General features: G+C 37.8%; 1 protein-coding gene across 4 annotated transcripts in view; it reads right to left on the minus strand.

Moving 5' to 3' along the window:
* Positions 1-22,859, minus strand: part of ADGRG6 (adhesion G protein-coupled receptor G6) — a 113,039-nt gene that overhangs the window by 35,267 nt on the left and 54,913 nt on the right. For 3 of the 4 annotated variants that reach the window (XM_032185829.1, XM_032185830.1, XM_032185831.1), the window contains exons 5-8: positions 22,766-22,834; positions 12,348-12,433; positions 11,019-11,071; positions 10,878-10,937 (exon numbers count right to left, since the gene is read on the minus strand). In XM_032185829.1, coding sequence (XP_032041720.1) covers positions 10,878-10,937; positions 11,019-11,071; positions 12,348-12,433; positions 22,766-22,834 — 268 coding nt within the window. Of the gene's footprint in view, positions 1-10,877; positions 10,938-11,018; positions 11,072-12,347; positions 12,434-19,649; positions 19,734-22,765; positions 22,835-22,859 lie in introns of all 4 variants that reach the window. The other variant, XM_032185832.1, reaches the window with a different exon arrangement.

Below are 22,859 nucleotides of genomic sequence, written 5' to 3' on the forward strand. Positions count from 1 at the left end.
ATGATGGATTAAACCCTCTTGCTGTCAGACAGTGTTGAAAAGTACATACCTTCGACCAGTAATTCTGAAGCATTCTTACTAGTGAAACAGCATTAAAAGAACTGATATTAGAAAACAAGCTCCCAGTCTAGGGAAAAACAAAAGCAACAACAAAAAAACAAGCTTCATAAAGCCTTCATAAATCATGAATGTGAACTAAATACTCCACACATTTCACTGTTGCAGATGTGACCCATAAGTAAAGAAATGTACATGTCATTGTTTGGCAGTTTTGTTTTCTTTTGAGCATCAGTACCCTTTCCTTCTTTCTTGTCATAGCTGTTTGATTTTTAACTTGTTGCTGAAGGAGAAGATAAAAATGTGACTATAAGTTACCTGCTGTCTTGGCTTGGGTTTTTTCCCTAGGGATGTATTTTAGCAGGGAAATTCCAGCTATCCCTGGCCAGGTTGCTTCTGACCTGCTCTCAGATACATGAAGTTCCTTCTAACATTCCTTTAGTCTCAGTGGAGTGGTTAACACACAGCAATAACAACAGCAGGGTGGATGTGCATTAGCAGGCTCTTGCTGTATACCTCAGATATATTATGAGGCTCCAGTTTATTATAACATTTATTTTTAGCAGAAGTATGGAAATTGCCTAGAGATTTGCCAGCACTTTCAGCCCTCCAGTACTTTAGCCCCAGAGTCTCCTGGCACTTAATCATCTTTCCTAAAAGATTCTGGCTTCAAACGCCACCACTGAGTGCTGCAGTGCCGGACATGCTGGAACTTCAGTACGAACTTGAATCGAAGGCAGCCAAGTGGTACGCCACAATTGATATCGCTAATGCATTTTTCTCCATCCCTCTAGCAGCAGAGTGCAGGCCACAGTTTGCTTTCACTTGGAGGGGAGTCCAATATACTTGGAATCGACTGCCCCAGGGGTGGAAACACAGCCCTACCATTTGCCATGGGCTGATCCAGTCTGCACTGGAGCAGGGGGAAGCTCCTGAACACCTGCAGTACATCGATGACATTATTGTGTGGGGTGACACAGCAGAGGAAGTTTTCGAGAAAGGGAAGAAAATAGTCCAAATCCTTCTGAAAGCTGGTTTTGCCATAAAACAAAACAAAGTCAAAGGACCTGCACGAGAGATCCAGTTTTTAGGAATAAAATGGCAAGATGGACGTCGTCAAATCCCAATGGATGTGATCAACAAAATAACAGCTATGTCTCCACCAACTAACAAAAAAGAAACACAGACTTTCCTAGGTGTTGTGGGGTTTTGGAGAATGCACATCCCAAATTACAGTCTGATTGTAAACCCGCTCTACCAAGTAACCCGTAAGAAGAATGAGTTTGAATGGGGCCCTGAACAACGACAAGCCTTTGAACAAATTAAGCAGGAAATAGTCCATGCAGTAGCCCTTGGGCCAGTTCGAACAGGACCAGATGTAAAGAATGTGCTCTACACTGCAGCCGGGGAGAACGGCCCCACCTGGAGCCTCTGGCAGAAAGAACCTGGGGAAACTCGAGGTCGGCCCCTGGGGTTTTGGAGCCGGGGATACAGAGGGTCTGAGGCCCGCTACACTCCAACTGAAAAGGAGATACTGGCAGCATATGAAGGAGTTCGATCTGCTTCAGAGGTGGTCGGTACTGAAGCGCAGCTCCTCCTAGCACCCCGATTGCCGGTACTAGGCTGGATGTTCAAGGGAAGGGTCTCTTCTACGCATCATGCAACTGATGCTACATGGAGCAAGTGGATTGCACTAATTACTCAGCGGGCTCGAATAGGAAACCCCAGTCGCCCAGGAATATTGGAAGTGATTATGGACTGGCCAGAAGGTAAATACTTTGGGATATCATCAGAGGAGGAGGTGGGTCGTGCTGAAGAAGCCCCACTGTACAACCAGTTACCAGAAAATGAAAAGAAATATGCCCTGTTCACTGATGGGTCCTGTCGTATTGTGGGGAAGCATCGAAGATGGAAGGCTGCTGTATGGAGTCCTACGCGACGAGTTGCAGAAGCTGCTGAGGGAGAAGGTGAATCGAGTCAGTTTGCAGAAGTGAAGGCCATTCAGCTGGCTTTAGACATTGCTGAACGAGAAAAATGGCCAGTTCTCTATCTCTACACCGATTCATGGATGGTAGCAAATGCCCTGTGGGGATGGTTACAGCAATGGAAGCAAAACAACTGGCAGCGTAGGGGCAAACCCATCTGGGCTGCTGCATTGTGGCAAGATATTGCTGCTCGGGTAGAGAACCTGGCTGTGAAAGTGCGTCACGTAGATGCTCATGTGCCCAAGAATCGGGCTACTGAAGAACATCAGAACAACCAGCAGGTGGATCAGGCTGCTAAGATTGAAGTAGCTCAGGTGGATCTGGATTGGCAGCATAAAGGTGAATTATTTATAGCCCGATGGGCCCATGACACCTCAGGCCATCAAGGTAGAGATGCAACATACAGATGGGCTCGTGACCGAGGGGTGGACCTGACCATGGACGCTATAGCACAGGTTATTCATGACTGTGAAACATGTGCTGCAATCAAGCAAGCCAAACGGTCAAAGCCTCTTTGGTATGGAGGACGATGGCTGAAATATAAATATGGAGAGGCCTGGCAGATTGATTACATCACACTCCCTCAAACTCGCAATGGCAAGCGCCACGTACTTACAATGGTGGAGGCAACCACCGGATGGCTGGAAACATACCCTGTGCCTCATGCCACCGCCCGGAACACTATCCTGGGCCTTGAAAAGCAAGTCCTATGGCGACATGGTACCCCAGAAAGAATAGAGTCAGACAATGGAACTCATTTCCGAAACAACCTTATAGACACTTGGGCCAAAGAACATGGTATTGAGTGGGTGTATCACATCCCCTATCATGCACCAGCCTCCGGGAAAGTTGAACGATACAATGGACTGTTAAAGACTACATTGAAAGCAATGGGCGCTGGGACATTCAAAAACTGGGATACGCATTTGGCAAAGGCCACCTGGCTAGTCAATACTAGGGGATCTGCCAACCGAGCTGGACCTGCCCAATCAAACCTGTTACGTACTGTAGATGGGGATAAAGTTCCTGTAGTGCATGTAAAAAATATGCTGGGTAAAACAGTCTGGGCTACTCCTGCCTCAGGAAAAGGCAAACCCATTCGTGGAATTGTTTTCGCTCAGGGACCTGGATACACTTGGTGGGTGATGCAAAAGAACGGAGAGGTCCGGTGTGTACCTCAAGGAGATTTAATACTGGGTGAGAATAGCCCATGAACTGAATTGTACCATGTTAATTGCTATATAATACTGTATGTTATCACTACTATGACTACTATAGGTGACTAATTAGAATGTATGGAAAAGAGTGTAACCTGAGCATGACATAAATGGTATGGAATAAGGGGTGGATAGATGTCCTGGTTTCAGTTAGAACAGAATTAATTTTCTTCCTAGTAGCTGGTGGAATGCTGTGTTTTGGCTTAGAATGAGAAGAGTGCTGATAACACCCCGATGTTTTCATTGTTGCAGAGCAGTGCTTATACCAAGCCAAGGACACCTCAGACTTTTGCTCTGTCCTGCCAACAGGCAGGCTGGGGGTGCAGTAAGAGCTGGGAGGGGACAGACCCAGGACAGGTGACCCGAACTAGCCAAAGGGGTATTCCATACCATCTGACGTCATGCTAAACAATATATAGGGGTGGCTAGCCGGGGGGAGGGGGCCGGGCTGCTTGGGGTTAAGCTGGGCATCGGTCAGCGGGTGGTGAGCAATTGCATTGTGCATCACTTGTTTGTACATATTATTATTAGTAGTACTATTATCATCATTGTATTATTATTATTATTATTATTATTTTCCTGTCTTATTAAACTGTCTTTATCTCAACTCACGGGCTTCACTTTCCATTTCTCTCCCCCGTCCCAGAGAGGGAGGGGGGAGGGTGAGCGAACGGCTGCGTGGTGTTTGGCTGCCAGCCGGGTTAAACCACGACATCCCTTTACTTCAGAAGAGGAAAACTTAATATACTGATGCCACTCCCTACCTCAGCACTTTGGCTGCAAAGCAGAAGTCATAAGTGAGCAGTCACTGCTACTACGATGCTGCTTATTGCAGTACTCACAGCAAACTAAGATGATATTTAGTACCCGTAACTGCTCAGAGGGAGAAAGGCAACAAAACAGAAGGGATAATGATAGATGTGGTAGGACTGGTTACCTTTATCTTGAACAATTATAGGGATAATGATAGATGAGGTAGGACTGGTTACAGTTATCTTGAATGATTACGGGGAAAAACATTGATTATGAAGAACTCATAAACATAATCTGTTAAACCATTCTGTTATTTTTTGTTGTTGTTTGTTATTGTTTTTTTTTTTGTTGTTGTTGTTGTTTTTTGAGAAACTTGTAGAGCACAAGTCAAGTATACCATGTAATAAAAACCTGTTCCATCTTATGATGAAAACAATTTCTATAAACTTTTCAGAATGACTCACGCTAGCTTCCCAAAGTAAATAAATACCTTTTAACTTGACAGCTGATGCAATATGGAGCTGAGCACTTCCTTCCACTTTTGTCACACTCAGATCCCCAAAAGAAAACATTTTAATGGTGAAGAACAAAATTCTCAATTTGTGAAACAAGCCCACGCTTAAATAAATGGTAATATAGGCAATAGTGGCATGCTGTGCTTCTGCCATGGGATTTTATATAGCCAACCATACATCCCATATTATGTGCCATATGAAAGCAGATGGATTCTCACAGCAGCAATCAATTACAAATTACATCACCCACAGTAACTTGTACTGTCAGTATTGCTGCTGTCAATACAAAAAAAAAAAAAAAAAAAAAAGGACTGCTGTGTGGGTAAACAAAATGGGCTACTCATTTATGCCTCTCTTCTCTTTTAGTGAAATGGTGACAGCTGGAGCAAGGAAAGCCAGGAAGACCAGTGTCTGTCTTGCTTTGCCTTGGCCCACTGAGCTATGCTGGCTTGGAGAGAGAAGGCTGCTGTTGCTGCACCCAGACCGGGGGCACGGGGGATGGTGGGGATGCCTGCACTGCCGTGGCGCCTGCCACAAAGGCAGCTTTCTTCTCGGGCAGTGTGACTCAGAGCTATTCCAGGACAGTGTGCCTACACATGGGTTGTGCTCTTGCTGCTACACAGTGCAAGGAGCTTGGAGAAAGGATTAGCAATGAACCAGGCGAGCTGCACAGCACAGACTCATACCTGCAGATACCTGGCTGATAATTAGCAGTGCATGTTTCTGCTCTTATTTTGGTTCTGCTAGATGAGCTGAACTAATTGTGGTGGTCAAATTGTTCAAGCAAATCACTACTAATTTGTTTCATTGTTAATGTTATTCGATTTAAAGTACAAAAAATAATTTTTAAAGCACCTAAATTCTCAGGGACTCTGAATTAAAGTGGAAATTTGCCTAATGACACAGGCATATTTAAAAAAAAAAAAAGTCGTTATTATATTCTTTACAAATCTTGCTGTTATTTTGGCTTTGAAGATAAGAAGAGATCACAGAATCACAGAATTTCTAGGTTGGAAGAGACCTCAAGATCATTGAGTCCAACCTCTGACCTAACACTAATAGTCCTCCACTAAACCATATCCCTAAGCTCTACATCTAAACGTCTTTTAAAGACTTCCAGGGATGGGTGGATATAATTCAAGATCATCAGCACAGGTAGGCCTACACAGCTGGTTACTTGTAAACACTGCTGACTTCTGAACACTAACAGGACAGCCAGAAAAACAGCTGACTCTTGCATAAGTTACTCAGTGAGGATGTAAAACAAGCAGCAGAGATGTTAGATAATATGCAGAATGACACAGAAAGAAATATGAAAAGTCTGCTACTGAAATCCATAATGGAATCTGGAAAAGCATTCCTGTCAGGAATATTGGGCTCATTTCTGGCAACAAAATAACCTACAGCACAAATATAGAAAAGTTAAAAGCATTCTGCAAAAGCATCTATGTTGTGGATAATTTTTTGACATGATACCATTTTCAGAATAGAGAGTGAAAAAAAAAATACTGGGCATAAGAGACACTTTCAAAACAATGCCAAGGATGAAGATGTTTGTTTCTCAGAAGCTGATGCTATAGAAAAGATACACAATCTGAGACCTTAGGACAGAAAACAAAAAATTACAGCTATTTTGGGGACTATTAAGAATAAAAGTATCTTAAGTTTTCCTTTTAACAGCAGAACACCGCTGCAAGCAACATGATCACAGGAGTCTCTGCTTCTGTCCCTGTGACTCTGGGCCACGCTTCTCCTTGAAGAACTGGTACAGGAATACTAACTACAGCTTTTCAACAGAAGGCATTTAAAATATGTCAAGGTTTGGTATGAAGACTGTTCTTTATAAGGGAATGTAGCAAGAAGGCAAAGAGAAGGCTAGAATAGAACCCCTCATGGTTCTACAGCTGGTCATGGCAGAAGAAAGTTTTTGTTTATGTTCCAAAATAACAAAGGAAATCCCTTTCCCCCCCAGAAAAAGTCAATCCATTACTTTCTTAAAAATGGCATCTGACAATGTCAGTCCAATACTAAACCCAGTTAAAGTCAGTGGAAACTGAATCAAGATAAGTCGGCTTCAGCAGAATTCTAAGGAGAAATCATTCTTCAGTCACTCAGGTTGAATTCCAGAACTCTTCTGTCTATGACAAAGGCTTTCTTTACATGTCACTGATACAAGATGCCAGCAGGGAACTGTGGAGAAAGCTGCCCGTTCAGTTGGTAACACTGAAGTTAAAGCCAGGGGTAGAAGAGGTGGGCCAGTTCCAAGTTGTTCCTAAAACCTCACCAGTAGAAACCAAGAGGACTTTTAAAAATAGGAATAGGAATCACAGATGTTTTCATTTATAATAACAGTAGCATTATTCTGTCATAATGCAAAATATGAAGTGGTTACAAAAAATGCTAAAGCCTAACACTTTGTCCATTTAACTTTACTCAATAAAAAGACTTTAGACTAGAACAGCAAATGCTGCTCTGATGTTGCTAACTCTTGTCTAAAACTTTTACACAATCTAATTAGCTTAAGTTTTATCCAAGTGCATTGAACTTTCCATTAAGCAACATGGCAGCTGAGAACACAGCATGCAGGAGCCTGAGTCTGCCTTACTGACCCTTTTTCCAAAACTCCCACGGACTTCAAAAAGGAGGACTATGTGTACCTCAGATTTCCTGCTTTCCTCTTTATTTTCATTTCTAAGAGAATAGATTTCTTTTTAAGTTTAGTGAGTGGTCTTTAAACTGATTGCTAACACTGTGATTTTTAATTTGGATTAATTGTTTTACAGTAGTAACATTAGTGTTTTTCACATAAAGGAAACAGCTAAACATGGGAAATTATGGCCAAAAATATGACAATTGAATAGTGGAAGCTACGGAAAACATAAACTTATTTGTATATTAAGAGGAGTAAAGATTATAAATGAAATGGGACTTGAATTCTCAAAACTGTTTGCAAAATAAAAGAAGGAGAAGCAGGGGAGCTGAGCTGCTTAATAAAGACCAATTCTTCTACTGAGGCAGCCCAATTATTAGTCATCTGACAACACCCAGGATCAGTAGGACCCTTCTGAGAAAAGCAGCAGCAGTCACAGAAGGATATGACAGACAGCACTGCAGTGTCATAAAAGTGTCAATTAATGAAATAAACAAACACATTTATAATTTATCTACATAAAAATCACAAATTGGTGTCACTTTCAAAGGTTTGTGCTAAATCATGGGGGACAAACAAACAGGAATGCACATATCCTACTCAGACCTACTTTCTACTTTATATTGAAGAGGTGTTCTCTCATTAAGAGACAGAAACAGCATGACCAGAGGAAGAAAATAAACACAAACACAAATTAAAGTATAGCTGTGACAAAATTCTGTCTATTAATATAGTTAATGATCTATCAAAATATTAACTTGAGACACTGATGTCACCCAGAGATCTTATGGTGTTAAAGATGATGATAATAGTGTGCACATTTGGACTTGGCACTCTGTTTGTCTCTCATCACCAGATACATTAATGCATACTAAGCTCACTGTACTTTGGATTTCTGCAGTGCATAACTCAGCAATGAAAGAATAACAATCTGTTTCCATATTATTATTTTGTTTTGGTCTTCTCTAGAATGCAGTACAATTTAAAATTTCATTTGGAAAACACCTATTTTTACCATGAAAAAAAGAAAAAGCTTCCTACCTCCCACTTTCAGCTTCTATTTCTCCTCTGAATCATTCTCTCTAATGACTTCCTCTTTCACTAGGTGTGGTTACTGATAACAGAATTTCCTTGACAAGACAGCAGTGTAGCAAATAAGGGTTGAAGCTGATTAAAATTGAAAGAAAACTTGGGAAAAATTTTGTGGAGTTGTTTTCTTAAACTGTTGTATTGAATGCTAATCCAAAAGGTAAGGTAAAAAGATGAGATCTGAACAACAAGAATTTGAATTAATGTAAAGAGAGGGAAAATTTCTCTAAGAGCTATTTAAAGAATTGTGCTACTACCCTAGAAAGATGAAGACTATGATCTTGTGCAAAATTCAGAGATGATGAGAGAGAAGGTTTAGTGAGTTAATCTAATATGATTACTGCTGTAAAATATAAAAAATAAGTTAAGGCTATGATGCTTAGGGGTTATGTTTGAAGTTTTGACTGTGGAGTGAAATTCTGTTCAGATGAATATGATGAAAAATGGTCTAAGATATGAAGGGAAAAATGAATGGAAATAGTGGAGTGTCTAATACTGTGAGTTTTATTCTTGACTATCCATAACAGAGAAATAACAAAAACATTGCACAACTATTCATAGAAATAATTTATAGGAATATTTAATAAAAACTGTTTGAAATCGCACTGTAAGCAAGTTATATGAAAGAACTCAGCCATCGCATTTCAGTGGATCATCTGACTAGTAAGAAAGAAACATTATTTCCATTAGGTATTAAAAACTTCCAACTTGCAATCGGCTAACTTTTTATTCCCCAAAATGTTGCTTTGGCATGTTGTAGGATTTCCTTAGGATCTTACCCAGGACAAACCCAAGAAAGTGGAAAACTTAACAAAGCATCATGAAAGCAATGATCTGGTGGAAGTAGAAGAAAAGAGTTCACTTGAACTGAATTACTAGTTTGGGCAGAATCTTAACTTTTCTACTTTTCTTTCTCTTGCTCTCTCTCTCTCTCTCTCTCTCTCTCTCTCTCTCTCTCTCTCTCTCTCTCTTTTTTTAATTTTATTTTCCAATAAAATATGCACAGCACAATGACCATGATTATTTGTAGAACAGTACTATCTTGTGTGGCATGATTAGTATTTATACTAAATTATTCAGAATGATGACAGAGCACTATCTGGCCTTGACACAAATTGCACTAGAGCCCATGAAAAGACTAGTATTTGACTTTCTCATTAGCCCAGGCCTTCTCTGAAAAAAAAAAAAATTATGACCTATTAAGAACACGTAACTCCTTTGCCTCTGAAACTACATATGGTGAATGATATAGTAGAATGTGATTACTGTTATGTTACATATGTACAACAGACATGGTCAGATATGGAACTGACATACTTTGTGTGTTTTAATGTGCTACATATTTCTCTCTTCACCACCTTTTTTAATACACCAGGAAGAAGAAACAAAATGCACAAGATGGAGTGACAGAAGTGTGACATAAGAGGAGAGCACATGTGCAGTCTGGGGGAGATCAGATGCTGACAAGCTGGGCTGCTAGTCTTGTACAAGACTCAGAAATAAGAATGGGAAAAAATTTCCATTCCCCAGCAGCCTTGGATTGTTAGTAAGACCTAAAGCATGGTATGAACTTCAAAGGTTTTGCTGGCGTAACTGTATCATTTGGTAATATGAAAAAAAAAAATCACAGCCACATTACTACACCCTACTGTAAATGTAGCTCAAGCAGCAAAATAGCCCTTTTAGAGACTGGGTTTACATTATACCAGCTAAATGTTTTTTCGCCAATAAAAGCCGTCTTTCTGGTTTCAGTATGTGGGAAGGAGACAGTACCATTCACAAATCCTTTAATGTTTAGGTAAACTCTGTAGAAAACTGGGTTACTTCCTCATGGTAAACTGGGAATCCTAGTCTATCTATGAAATTAAAAAGCTCAACTGGCAAATCTCAAGAGTGAGCAGTTGAAGTCCTTGCCTGCAGGACTTTTGCCTACACTGCAAACAGATATGTCCTATACCCACTTGTTCCCCCTCCCTCACAAGACTAATTATGTTTTGGTTTCCTCTCTTTAATTTGGTGCTAAGAGTCACTCCCTGCCCATCTGTCCCTGAGTAGTCTGCTGCTTTCAAAGAAATCCCCTGAGGCTCAATTTTCAGGGGGTGTGACCCATCTTTCTCTGGCTGCCTTTGAGACTGTCCCAATGCTGGTGCCTCCAAGCCCAGCAGAAGTCAGGAAATGAGAGCATATGGTAAATAGTTTAACTCACACTAGTTTGGCTTTCAATTCTAGCATGATTTTTCAGTGTTTTGCATCTAGTAGGATGTCTATTAGCTCAAAAGGCTCTGGTTCAAGAGAATAAATGCAGTGCCAGTGTACCAGAACCTGCTGCTGAAGAAAGCTGAATGTGACTTAACACACATAAGTATATTCAGTTTTGTGGCAGATGAAACCTGAGCTCTGAAAAATGATCTGTTAAGGTTCAAAGAAGCTCAGTAGGTTTAAACCAAAACAAACATGATAACCAGTATGAGGCTTGTGAGCACACCCAGAGCACTCAACTTCCCAGCAGTCATATACTTAGACTAGCAACATATAATAATAGGCAATAAAACTATACCACTTGTAATACCAGCTGTTGACTCTATCAATAAAAATTCTTTGAAGATGTTACCTTTTGTTACCAATGCTTCTTTTTTCTCTTACTCCCTCTTTTACGGAGCCAGGTTGGATGCTATCAAGGACATAAACATTAATTAGGGTGGGTTAATTCACAGAAAGAAATGTGGTATAAACATCTTTCTCCTTCATTTACCTGATATTGACCACATACACAGTGTAATTCCAGTTCTGGAAAGTATGGTTTAGCTGAAAAACAGGAAAACATTGATCACAGGAGTGGTATGATGTTAATAGGGGCTCTTTGTTGTTTAAAACAGTTAGAATTTCACCTCTCTTTCCCTTGAGAAATTCCCTGCGATTTTTCAAAGCAAAGTGAACATGCTCCCATGACAGTGAGGTGATTGTTATATTGGATGTACAATTGGTAGTGAAAGATTTATTAGGTGTGTTGATTTATTAGTTTGTTGTTGTTGTTGTTGTTGTTTTTTGAGACAAGGATATCTCTAAATCTCTGCAAGGTCATTACAGTGAATAGGTGAGTGCACAGGATGTGGAACTTTTCCTTTTCTTCCTCTACATCTTAAATTGTCATTTAAAAAATGGATTAGAAAACAAATCCTGACAAGAATTCAGGGTCAATTTTCACCTAAAAGTCTACATCCTTTGATGACCTTTATTTCAGACTTTTCTTCTTATTTGGAGTTGGCAATGAGTGCTCAGATTTCCCCTCTGAAGAAACTGTGGCATGCCCTGCCAGGGCCAAATGACACCTTTTGAGAATCTTTGGCTCTGGCATCCACATACTTCACCTGGATACTGCTGCTAAGAGCTGTTGTAAATGACTGCTTTTCTGGTTCATAGGAAACTTATGGATGGCTTCTCTTCCTTAGCTGGAAGGCTGTAGGTTTATTATAGACAAATAATGAATAAATGCCATATGTTTTTGACATCACATTTTCATGTGAGTAGTTGGTAGAAAGACAACTTGCAGACTTGTGAGTGCCGTTATGTGAATTGTCAAAACAGAACAGAGAATATCTCTATTCATATGGAAGAAATTCTCAGAGGCAGGCACTTCAACAGTCCTCTAGAGGGCCAAGGAAGGAGCTTACATCTACTAAAATGGACTGAAAAACTATGGCTACTAGAAACTGCAACGACTGACCTATAGGAGAAGATTTCTAAAGCAGAAGATATTGAGCTAAATTAGAAAAGTGTATTGCCTCACGCAAATGAACATGGCCTGTTTATTGTTACATCTATAACTGTATAACTTCAAAACCACATTAGTATTTGGGGATAAAATTTTGCTCTGTGTAGTGATGTAGGAACTTAGGCATATATGTCATTCAGTGGACAATTCCAATTTCCCCCTACTTTCCAAAATCTCAGCTAATATCTACAATTCTTAAGATGCCTGGCTGGTATAGTAGAGACATTTCAAACCTCAAAATTTTCAAAAAATGCCCAAATTAGACCCTAATTAATTACTCCACAACCTAAGAAAGAAAACTTAACTTACCCATGTTGCAACCATATCATGCACTTTTGATTCCGAGTTGGAGTTCAAACAAAAGACAGTTATAGATATCCTGTAGAATAATCCACCTGTCCATTAAAAACAGCATAATCATTTTAGAAAGCTGAGAAAATTTGCATTTTTAATAATGTGAGACTTTAATTCCACAATGAATCTAAAGACTGGGCTGAACCCTAGATGCACAGACACCTCAAGTTCTTGATATTATGTGAGTCTGGAGTGAACAAGCCCTGCAGGCTTGGATCCATTCTCACTAGTCCTATTAATAAGAATTCCCTCCTTCTCCATATTTTTAGGGACACTTGAAATGTGACATGGAAATTCAGAAATAAGATATTTAAGTAGTATTCTGCATATACCTTTAGTGGAGTACGTAAAAGCAAGATCATGAAAGTGTCATGAATTTAAAACAATCAAAATTACTGAAGTCTGTAACACGGATAAATCACAGGCACAGTCATATTGATATAATCCAGAAACAACCATTGTAGATTTGACTTAAAACTTTGTGAGAGCAGATAAAGCTCATAAATTAAAAGTCACAAGATCACTGAGAACAGAATTATGAGGGAGAAGCCCTATCCAATTTATGTTTTCACAGCCTATCCCTTGCTCTCAGGTCTAGGATAGTAAAAAATAAATAAAAAATAAACTGTTAGCTTTATAAAACTGGCAGCTGAACAAGCCACCTTTCAATCTCAAAATGTGTAACACTTGGCATGGAGAAATTTTGTATTAAGTAAAATTGTTTTGAAATAGGACTAGGTAAATATAAATTCTCTTTAAGCTCATGAGCTGGTAGACAACATTTTTGTCACAAGATTTCACATCTAATAAATACCAAATCTCATAGTTATGCTCTCTGTTAACCACTTTCACCTTTCATAGGGTAAAATTTTTTCATTACATTACTAAAAATTCTGTCCACTTTTGATGGAGAAAATATCCCAAGATGCATGTGGGGGTGTAAGAACTTCTGCATCAATTCGGTCACATGTATGCACACATGTGGTATCATTTGTTTCAGTGCTGTTACCAAATGTAGTTGTGGATCTTGACCACAGAACACATGCATTTACATAAACCTTATGCAACTATTACAGAGACACTACATTGAACAGAACAAGACATTAAAACAATTATACAGAAATCTCTTTTTGTCTCTTGACTGGAAATAAAGTGTTCTTTCTAAGTTTAGATCAAAACAAAACAAAACAAAAATCCAAACCTTTTATTCTAGTTTTATACGTGTTGAGCAAATTTAATCGTTTTAGAACTTTGTAGATAAGCATTTTACAAGAGCTTAAAATAAAATTATCTGAGGAATCGTAGTATTTTCTGATTTAATTGAGCATATTGGTTACTATCCTATTCACAAGCTGGCTTGGGTATTTTTTCGCTTCATTATGGAACTAATCATAGTCTCACTGAGATAAGTATTAAAAATATTTTTCAATAAAGTAGTAAATAATCAGTTTCTTGCAGGAAGATGTTTTACCCGTTACCTTCTTCAGTAAGCTGTGATTAAATTTTAAATATGAGTAGTATGAATTTGATTTTTGATTGATCATCTTTTTCCCCTCCCTTAAAACAGCAAACACACATATTTGTTGTGCAGTTTAATATAAAAATGCCATTTGTTTTTTATTATTGCTATTATAGTTTCAATTTTTTTTTTTTATTTTTTTTTTTAAAGCAAAAAAATTAAGTCTTGACTTTTGAAGTAGAGAAATGGACTTTGGGCAAATTGAAAACACAATTAAGATGGAGATTTATATGTATATATTCCTTATATACATATATTCAATTTTATATGTATAATGTACTCTTATATGTGCTGCATAGATACACATATGTAGAAATTGTGCATTATATATATTCTCATAAATTCATATATGCTCATATATATAATTATAGTTTCATTTATATAATTATATATATGGAAAAAATCATTTTAGTGTAGAAATATGCAAAATACGTTTAAAATCAAACTTAGAATCTACAAAGAATAGTCAATAGCTTTAAGATCTCCACCAGATGGTGACCCAAAGCATGTTTTAATGAGGAAAAAAAAAGAACAAGAACAAAGAACTAATCTACATTTTGAAACACTCTCAGGAGACTGCAGTCACAGATAGTGAAAACTAAAAACTATTTCTCACTACAATTAAACAGTGGAAATCCCATCTCAAAATGCTGAATGAAAAATAAATATTTTTTATGGGCAGAAAATTGATTAAAAGTAGCCAAAGATAATTTGAGAAAAAGAGGAAAAAAGAGGCTGGAAGAACAATTCTCCCCACACCCAAATATAAAAATATAATGATCTATGAAATATCATGATTATTCTTTTAATTTCTGTTAGCCAAATTATACAAGAGTTTATTTTGTAAAATTTTTCATTTTGCAAAATAAATCCTCAGAAATATATGAATACCATAAGTGAAAAACATTCATAAAATCTCAAATAATGAAATGTCTTAAAAATGCATAAAATACATAGCAACTCAATCTACTATTGTCACAGTCTCATGAGAGTTTTAGAGGACAGGAGAAATTACATGTTAATGACGTGTTATCACTAAGATGTTACAAATTCCCTTCTACTGTAATTAAATTACTATTCTAAAACATCTTCATATTCTAAATGGATCTATATCTAAAGAATAAAATTTAGCTATTTCTGTTTAGTCTACCAGCAGAACAACTAATAGATAAGATGAGCTATTTTTTTTTTCTTTTTTTTTTTTTTTTTCTACATCTAACTTAACATACTGTAGTTGACCTCAGGTCGACATAGGCAGCCCAGTTCAGTGGAGTTTAAACAAGATAATAAGACTGTGGGATTGCCAGTAAGTTGATTCGGTGGTGGGTAAGGGGTGGTATTTTGGCTTCTCCAGGTAGAAAAATTGGCCAAGGAATAAATATGTGCCAAACCTGATGATTGATGGTACATTACAGGAGAAACTGGCATTTGAGAATGCATGTAAGAATGACGGTTTACTGCTCCAGGTGTCATTAGAATATGCTTCAGGATGGTCTCTTTTTGCTGAATAATAATTCCACTATATGAAGAGGACAAAAGCATTGTATCATTCATCACTGCAGTTCTTGATAGTGCCAGAAGAGAAGAGAAATTTGCAAAGTGTCCATAATCAACATTTTCAAAATCCAAGACATGAGTACTACCAATATTCAGAGAAGACATTCTTCCTCTGTACATGCCGAAGGATCCATATACTTCCCTTTCTAAATCCTGATCTGAAAGCCTTGATTTGTTAGTTGATGTCTGAACAGCAGAATTCCTTTTTTCTTTATTATCACCAGTGATTTCTTGTTCTACTGCCCACAGAGAGTATCCAATACCATCCCCTTGATTTTCAAGGAAGTTTTGTCCTAAGAAAGTTATTTGACTTGGTGTTACTGGTGTTGTTGGTAAGCTTAACTCTGCTACATCCCGTCCAGGGATCAGGCTTGGAGAAATTGTATCAAGGTGGTTCTGAAAACTTTGTGGGAGCGGAGGTGTGGAGTAGCTGTTAAGAGGTACACTGAGTTTGAATTTTGGTTCTGAATGAAAAGTGTGCCTCAATTCCAAAGACAGTGTTGTTGTAAGGAAGTCAGAACTTGCTGAATCATTGCTTTTTAAAAAAATATCTGCATCCATTTGAACTTCACTTCTTGCATTATCAATAGTATTTGATACTTCATCACTCTTCAAAATGTTTTGAGACTGCAATGATCCATGTGTTCTTGTACTGTTTATGAAACTATTAACTGGTGTATTTACCAAGAAAGCAGTCTGGTTATCCCTTGAACATGAAGGCTGGGTTCCTGGATGTGTTGGAAGGACAGAAACAAGTTGCTGTCTATTATTTAGGAAGGTCACGTTAGTTCTATCACTTACTATGTCAGTGCCAACTTGCATGTTTAAACTATCAAAGACCACTATTTTTTTTGTAGAGTTTGCAAGTGCCTTGTCAAAGGGACTTATCTGTACTGAGTATTGACTCAAAGGTGATTTGAGGGAAGAAAAAGGAAAAGCAAAGTCATCATTGGAAGATATGGTTAGGTTTGCAAAGTTTGTTTTTGACTGCATCTGTGATATTGTCTTCTCATTACTTTCTGAAATTCTCTTTGAAAGGCCCAGAACAAATAAACTAAAAATCTGTCTTTCCAAAGTTGATGTATGGCTAGAGAAGTTAATTTCTTCGGCTCCATGATCTAATAATCTAATTGTAAAAGTTTCCTCAGAGATACTGTCAGGCTTAGTAGGTGAACTAATGGATGGCAATTTCTCTGTTGGGGAAGAAAGCAGTTTATTAAATGAGAGCCACTGATTTTCTGATGGCTCCCCAGGAAATGCTTGAGACACTTCTTTCAAGTGATAGGAAACAGTCCAGAAACTGGCTGTTAAAGAAGGGGATATGTCTACATATTTTGTCAGAAAATCCAAGTAACCTGGTTCCCAGGAGTTGCCAACTCTGTTGATATTGTCTGTCTCTAATATGGAAAAATCTGAATCTTCATTTTGATTATTATTGTGAAATGCATCTAAATTGCTCTCCAGTGCTGCATTTCTGAGGGTCTCACTTATCATTTTCTTTTGAAAATATACTGAATATTTTAAATAATGAGACCAGTAATCACTATTAGACAGAAATACGCTGTCACTGTCTGAATACATACCGGATTGTTGATAAAGAGGCAGTGTTGTTTCAACATGATTAAATGCTGAGTTTGTCCTGCTTATTCCTACCAGAAGTGCTGACACTAGTGGTTTTCTACTGGATCCTGTGATTGAATTTGTCAGTTGTATGTTGGGCATAATTGCTGTATATGTTTTTTTCATGTTGTGAAAAAATGCTGTTGGGTTTGCATGTGGAACCTCCACAGAGTTTAAATTTGTAATACCTCCTGAGTAAGGTTCCTTAGTGTACATAGATTTTCTAAACAGAAATTCACTGCTTGCTGCTAACACGGAAACAGGTTTCCTATTAGTGTTACCTTCTATCATTTCTGGGTAAATATTGCGAGGTGAAAAATCTAGCAAGTCTAGTCTACTTTTTTGCAATGACAGTTTCTCCCTTAAAGGTGATATAGATAAGCTAGCAAGAGAATTAAATCTCTCTTCTTGAAAGTCAGAGGTGATATGATGGTGAAATACAGTCTCACTCCACCAACTCTCAGGCTCCAAGACATCATTTAGATGTATGAAATTGGACTTGCTATTGCTGGAAGATGGAATCCACGGGGCTTCTTTTCTGTGTTCATAAGCAGTGCTTCTGCTAACAGCAGAGTGGAATGGTGACTCTGAGTCAGCATAACCTAGCCCATTTGCCAGAGTCCATGTTGCCTCTGCAGTAAGACTTCTGTTTGGAAGAAAAGGAACTGCTGCATTCACAGAAGGATCTGTAACAGCACCTGCTGTATCATAAGTGCCATGAAATGAAGTTCTAGAATCATTCAGAATATTTTCATGTTGTAACTGATGCATCACAGTGTTATCTAGCTTGATTTTTTCTGAAAAAACAGCCAAGGTACCATTGCTGGTCTCCTCATAAGCAGCTGATGTTGACAGAGTTGGATGAAATACGCTGTACATGTTTTTTCTCTCTGGATTCTCATCTGCTGAGTTTTTACTGAAATGGAGAGGTCTTTGTTTTACTGGCCAAATAATAGGGGTAGAGATAATTCCTATGGTTTTGATCCCTTCTATCTTAGACTCTTGCTGCCTTTGTGGTCGTGAATGGGAGGAATCGGGTGAATTTCTCTTCATTCTGAAGATAACTGTAGCAGGAAGTCTGAATTCCTGCAGGTCTGTGTGTAGTAAGCCATATAGTTAACAGATTAAGGAAAATACATGCAACATAACTGTCTGTTCTTGGCTGTCTTCTCTGGGTCTAAAAAATGACTTACCATCAGTGGAAGATTATGCCACTTAGCTGGAAGTTTTTCTTGCTTCTACTATAAATGAATTTGGCCTACTTTTCTTAGTCTTCCTACTTTCTCTTGGCAATTTCAAAGTAAAGAAAGAACTTAGTTGTCCATTTTTCATTTGCACTAACATTAACAGGATGTTCAGTCCTACTGTATCTCCAAAAATCAAAGTTAACTGTTCATAGTGAACATGGAGTGAACGGCTCCACAAAAAGAAAAAGCACAATTTGGAAATAAGTTTCAAGATTTTCTTCTTTCTTCTGCTTAGATCCAAATAGGATGAATTCAGATAAATTCTTTCACATTGTCTGCTATACTGCCTGACTGCCAAATATACAAGAGGTGATTTGCCAAGAGAAAAAAGCACTCCAAGAATGTAAAATCCTACAGTAACAACCGATGCACTTGGAAAACAAAACCAAAACACCAACACCATCCCAAAAGAACAACCAACCAACCAACCCAACAACTACTAATTTCCTTCTTGGGAGAACACAAAATCTTTGGTAAAAAGATCTTTTAGCCTCATATGAAAATTGCAGAAAACTATTTCTGTAACATTATTAATGTTTAAAAACTATCTTTAAAAAAAATAATAAACATTTCAGTAGTTCCTCACAAAGTGATACTCAGTCTCCAGGAGACAGTGATATCAGATTTGAGACAACCTTAAAAGAAATCAAGGAAATCCCCTCCCCCTCCCCCCCCGCCTTTTTTTTCCTGTGCTAATAATAGGCTCATTTACTACCTTATTTTTTCCCTTAATCTTTCTAAAGAAAAGTAAATGATATCTGATACTGTCAACATTTTCCCTAGTAGAGTCTGATCCAGCTCTTCTTGAAGTCAGTGGAAAGATTCCTGTTGACTCAGTGGAAGTGGCTTTGCTCCATAGGAATGATTCCACTTGGCTTCCCTGTGTTACCAGTGAGGAACAGACAATCCCAGCATACCAGCACCCTTGCAGCAGGAGCAGTAGCTACACAACACCTGATAATCTGCAGTGTTAAAACATTTCAGAAGCATGCTTCTTTTCAGTCCCTTTTTAAAAACACCTCTGCCTTCCCTTGTTCTTTACATGGGTAAGTACAATGGGTGACACAAAGTTAGTGCCTTTCATATGGGAACCAGGTAAACATGATACAAATGAACACTGAGTTTGGTTCTGTTCTTATTTACACCATTCTTGCAAGGGCAAGTCCAGTGAAGTTACTCGTGATTGATTTCATTGTAAATGAGATCAGAACTGAGGCATGACCCTTTACATTATACTATGAAAAACACATCTTAAAAAACAATAAATTTGCTCTAGAGACAGTACAAGGAATAATGTAACACAGGATTTCTTACCATTGTTTGGCTTATCGGTTCTATTAGTATCAGGCATGTTAGTGGTGACAGTGGGTGGTGTAGGAGTAGTAGCATTTACAGTAGCTGGTAATAAAGATGAGAAAGAGGTGAATTTGAATGAAATATGAATGTTAATGAGGTAAGACAAAATGGGAACAACTCATGACAACGTAAAATGAAACCATCTACACACAGTGACATACATGTTAAACATTGTTTTCTGCTCAAAGTGACAAATGGACATGAACTGAAGTTCCAGTCCTGCAATCTTTACTTTCACTGACTTCAGTGGGAGGTTTGCCAGTGGAAGGATTGCAAGATCAGTCCTGTACCGATTTCATGAATTCAAAATCCTCTTATGAGAACTTCAGATCCAAACAGCTGTGTAAAGACCAGAAAACAGATCTTACAAGTTCGAAGATGCGTGCACTTAGAAAGAATAATTGTCCCTACTCAGGGAATGAGGATGACAAAGAAACGTGAAACTGAAACACCCATTTAAGGTTCTCATTACCTCAACTGAACTCTATATAATGAAAAGAATTGAAATCAGACTTGGAATAACTGGAGTGGAATACATATTTTGAAAGCTTCATGTAGGATCTTAGTTATACTCTTCCCAGTGACACTAACAGGAGTCATCCTACACAACACTGGAAAATGTTTCCCAGGAGAACTAGCTAGAATGTTTCTCATATTCAGAGTGAGAAGCCAAAACTTCAAATTCCCCTCACTGAAGACAGGGAGGGTACACACTCTAGAGGAACAAAGCACTTCAAGATCAAACCACTGAATTTTCAAATAGTTTGGAAAATAATTTATCTAGAAAGTCCCAGGAATGTAAATCCTGTCACTGACAGCTTTCTTCTTTTCCTGAAAACTCTCTTTAAATGTGAAGATTTGTGAAATATAACCTCACAGTGTAATACATCTTTTGTAGATTTTGACCAAGAATCAACCTGGAAAGGTTAAGCAATTGTATTTTAACTAAGAAATTGAACTATTGATTTTTTGTTAGGTTATTGCATTTAACATTTTGAGTCTAAAATTCATAAACTCAGGCCTCAGCTTAGGGAATGGGTTTATGTTCAAGTTTCAGTGAAATAAGAAAATTGAGAAAAGAGAAGACTTGGTACACAGGGGTTCTAACTGGGAAAGGGAGAACAGAAAGTCACACGCTTTATAAAAAAGGTGTTCTTACAAGTAACTTCAGGGCTATATTTTCTGAGAAACAAGTTTTAAGGCTTCTTGCTGATTGTGTGTTCCAGCCAACACTGTTAAAGAAGGTATCTTCCAATGAATGAAAATATTTGCTAGACACAATGAAGAAAACAGCTCTGACATAATGATGGCAAGCACAAACATTGTTACTGGTGCTGTTGCACAACATACAACAAAAAAACAAACTAAAAAGGAATCCACAGTGGACTCTCAGCTTAAAATAAGTCTGCAGTGCTGAAATCAATACAGACATCTTTTTTATGATTTACATTATGGTGATGATGATGATGAAGATGAAGATGATTATGAACAACATAAATCTGATGCACCACTTTCAAAGTAACTAACACAAAGCCAGGGACACTTGACGAAACACTCTTTGGAGAAGGAGACAGTTACCCTGTTGAAAAGTACTCAAAAGGTTTGTTGAAAATGTGATGATCTGAGAATTTAAGGAAGGCAGGCTTGATAGAGAACATCTTTTATTAGAAACAATATGTTCTTCAAAATTTGTTTGTCTGAAAGTGTGTCTATTTCTACAACCCTATTAGGTGATTTAACATTAGATATTCTCTCTCCTTTCACACCATGCCATTTTGATATATGAAATCTCTCTGAGTTCTTCCAAGAGAATAGACAAATATCTGTATACAATGGCTGTATTACCTCTTCCCATAGAAAAAGAGTAATACTGAATAATTTTTTGGTAAGGTATTTGGGTATCAATATTTAGAACATATTGTGAGTTTGCATAACTCACAGTTTGTGAGACTGATCGCTGAATATTGCTGTTTGAAATCTAATTGTAAACAGAACTGGCATTTCACTTTCTCTATGGAGACCTCCAAGACCCTAAACCAAATCATGGGAACAACTGGGAGAAGTAGACTGGAGACTATCACAGATCTCTTACTGGCTTCTCAAGCAGAATGCATTTCTCTTTTTATCTTTAAACTAAATCTGACTTACTTGCAAATGTTGGGTTAGAAGGAGTTCCAAGACTTCCTCTCCCTTTTATATTTTATTCTCTGCTGCCTCTATCTTCCATCACACAGCTTGAAATGGGTTACAGAGCATGACATATTTTTGATGCAGCTGCTGCTGTGATTAAAGTTTAACATGTCACCTCACGAGCAGGTCTGTGCTCATGAGTGTATTGTGGAAATGGGCTGATGTTGTTCTTGTTCATTTTTATAGAACTTCAGCCACTAAGCAGAGTGGAAAGAATTAACTATCCTTGTATGTGCAATGATTCACAAGGCATGGAAATCTTTAGGGTTCAGCTCCTCCTTGCATTCCACAGAGCTGACCTTTTGAAAGACCTAATGAATGTGGTGGTTTTGACACTATTTAACCATCACTAGTTGCTGCAACAAAGTCTTTTATTAACTATTAGCTGCTGGATTTTGCAGTCCAATGTTAACTTGTCTCCTGCTAATCTCAAAGTATCTAGCCTCAAAATAGCCTAAAAGTTGCTTTATTTACATATGTTTATTTTTTGTTTACAGATGTACCTATTTCTTATCCTGGTTAATATTTTACTGTAAAAATGTGCAGGATGAAAAGATGTGAAGAAAGAACTAAAATTAATGCAGTCTATTAATGCAGTTTTGATATAACAGAGATTATTTGGAAAATATATTATCAAGGAAATGATCACATTTTTTCTACATATTGTATATACATGACACCCACACTTTTGATGAGTCTAAGGTGTTTCTTTCCTTACTATTTCTTATTGCAATTCAGACTTTCATTAAAAAAATAAAAATATAAAATGAAGAAAATAGGAAATAAGAAAGAAGTGGAATAAAATAAAATAAAATAAAATAAAATACCAAGAAAAATAAAGATTTAACAAAGATGAGACTGTGAAAATGACCTGAGCTTCTTACCTTGACAAAGGCTTCCTAGGTTTGCACAACTTGTTGGTTCAATTGTAGAAGAAGGAATTAGGTATGAGCCTTTAGAAAAAAGAAAGTCAATTAA

This window comes from Aythya fuligula, chromosome 3, assembly GCF_009819795.1.
Source record: "Aythya fuligula isolate bAytFul2 chromosome 3, bAytFul2.pri, whole genome shotgun sequence".
In the NCBI taxonomy this organism is placed as follows: Eukaryota; Metazoa; Chordata; class Aves; order Anseriformes; family Anatidae; genus Aythya; species Aythya fuligula.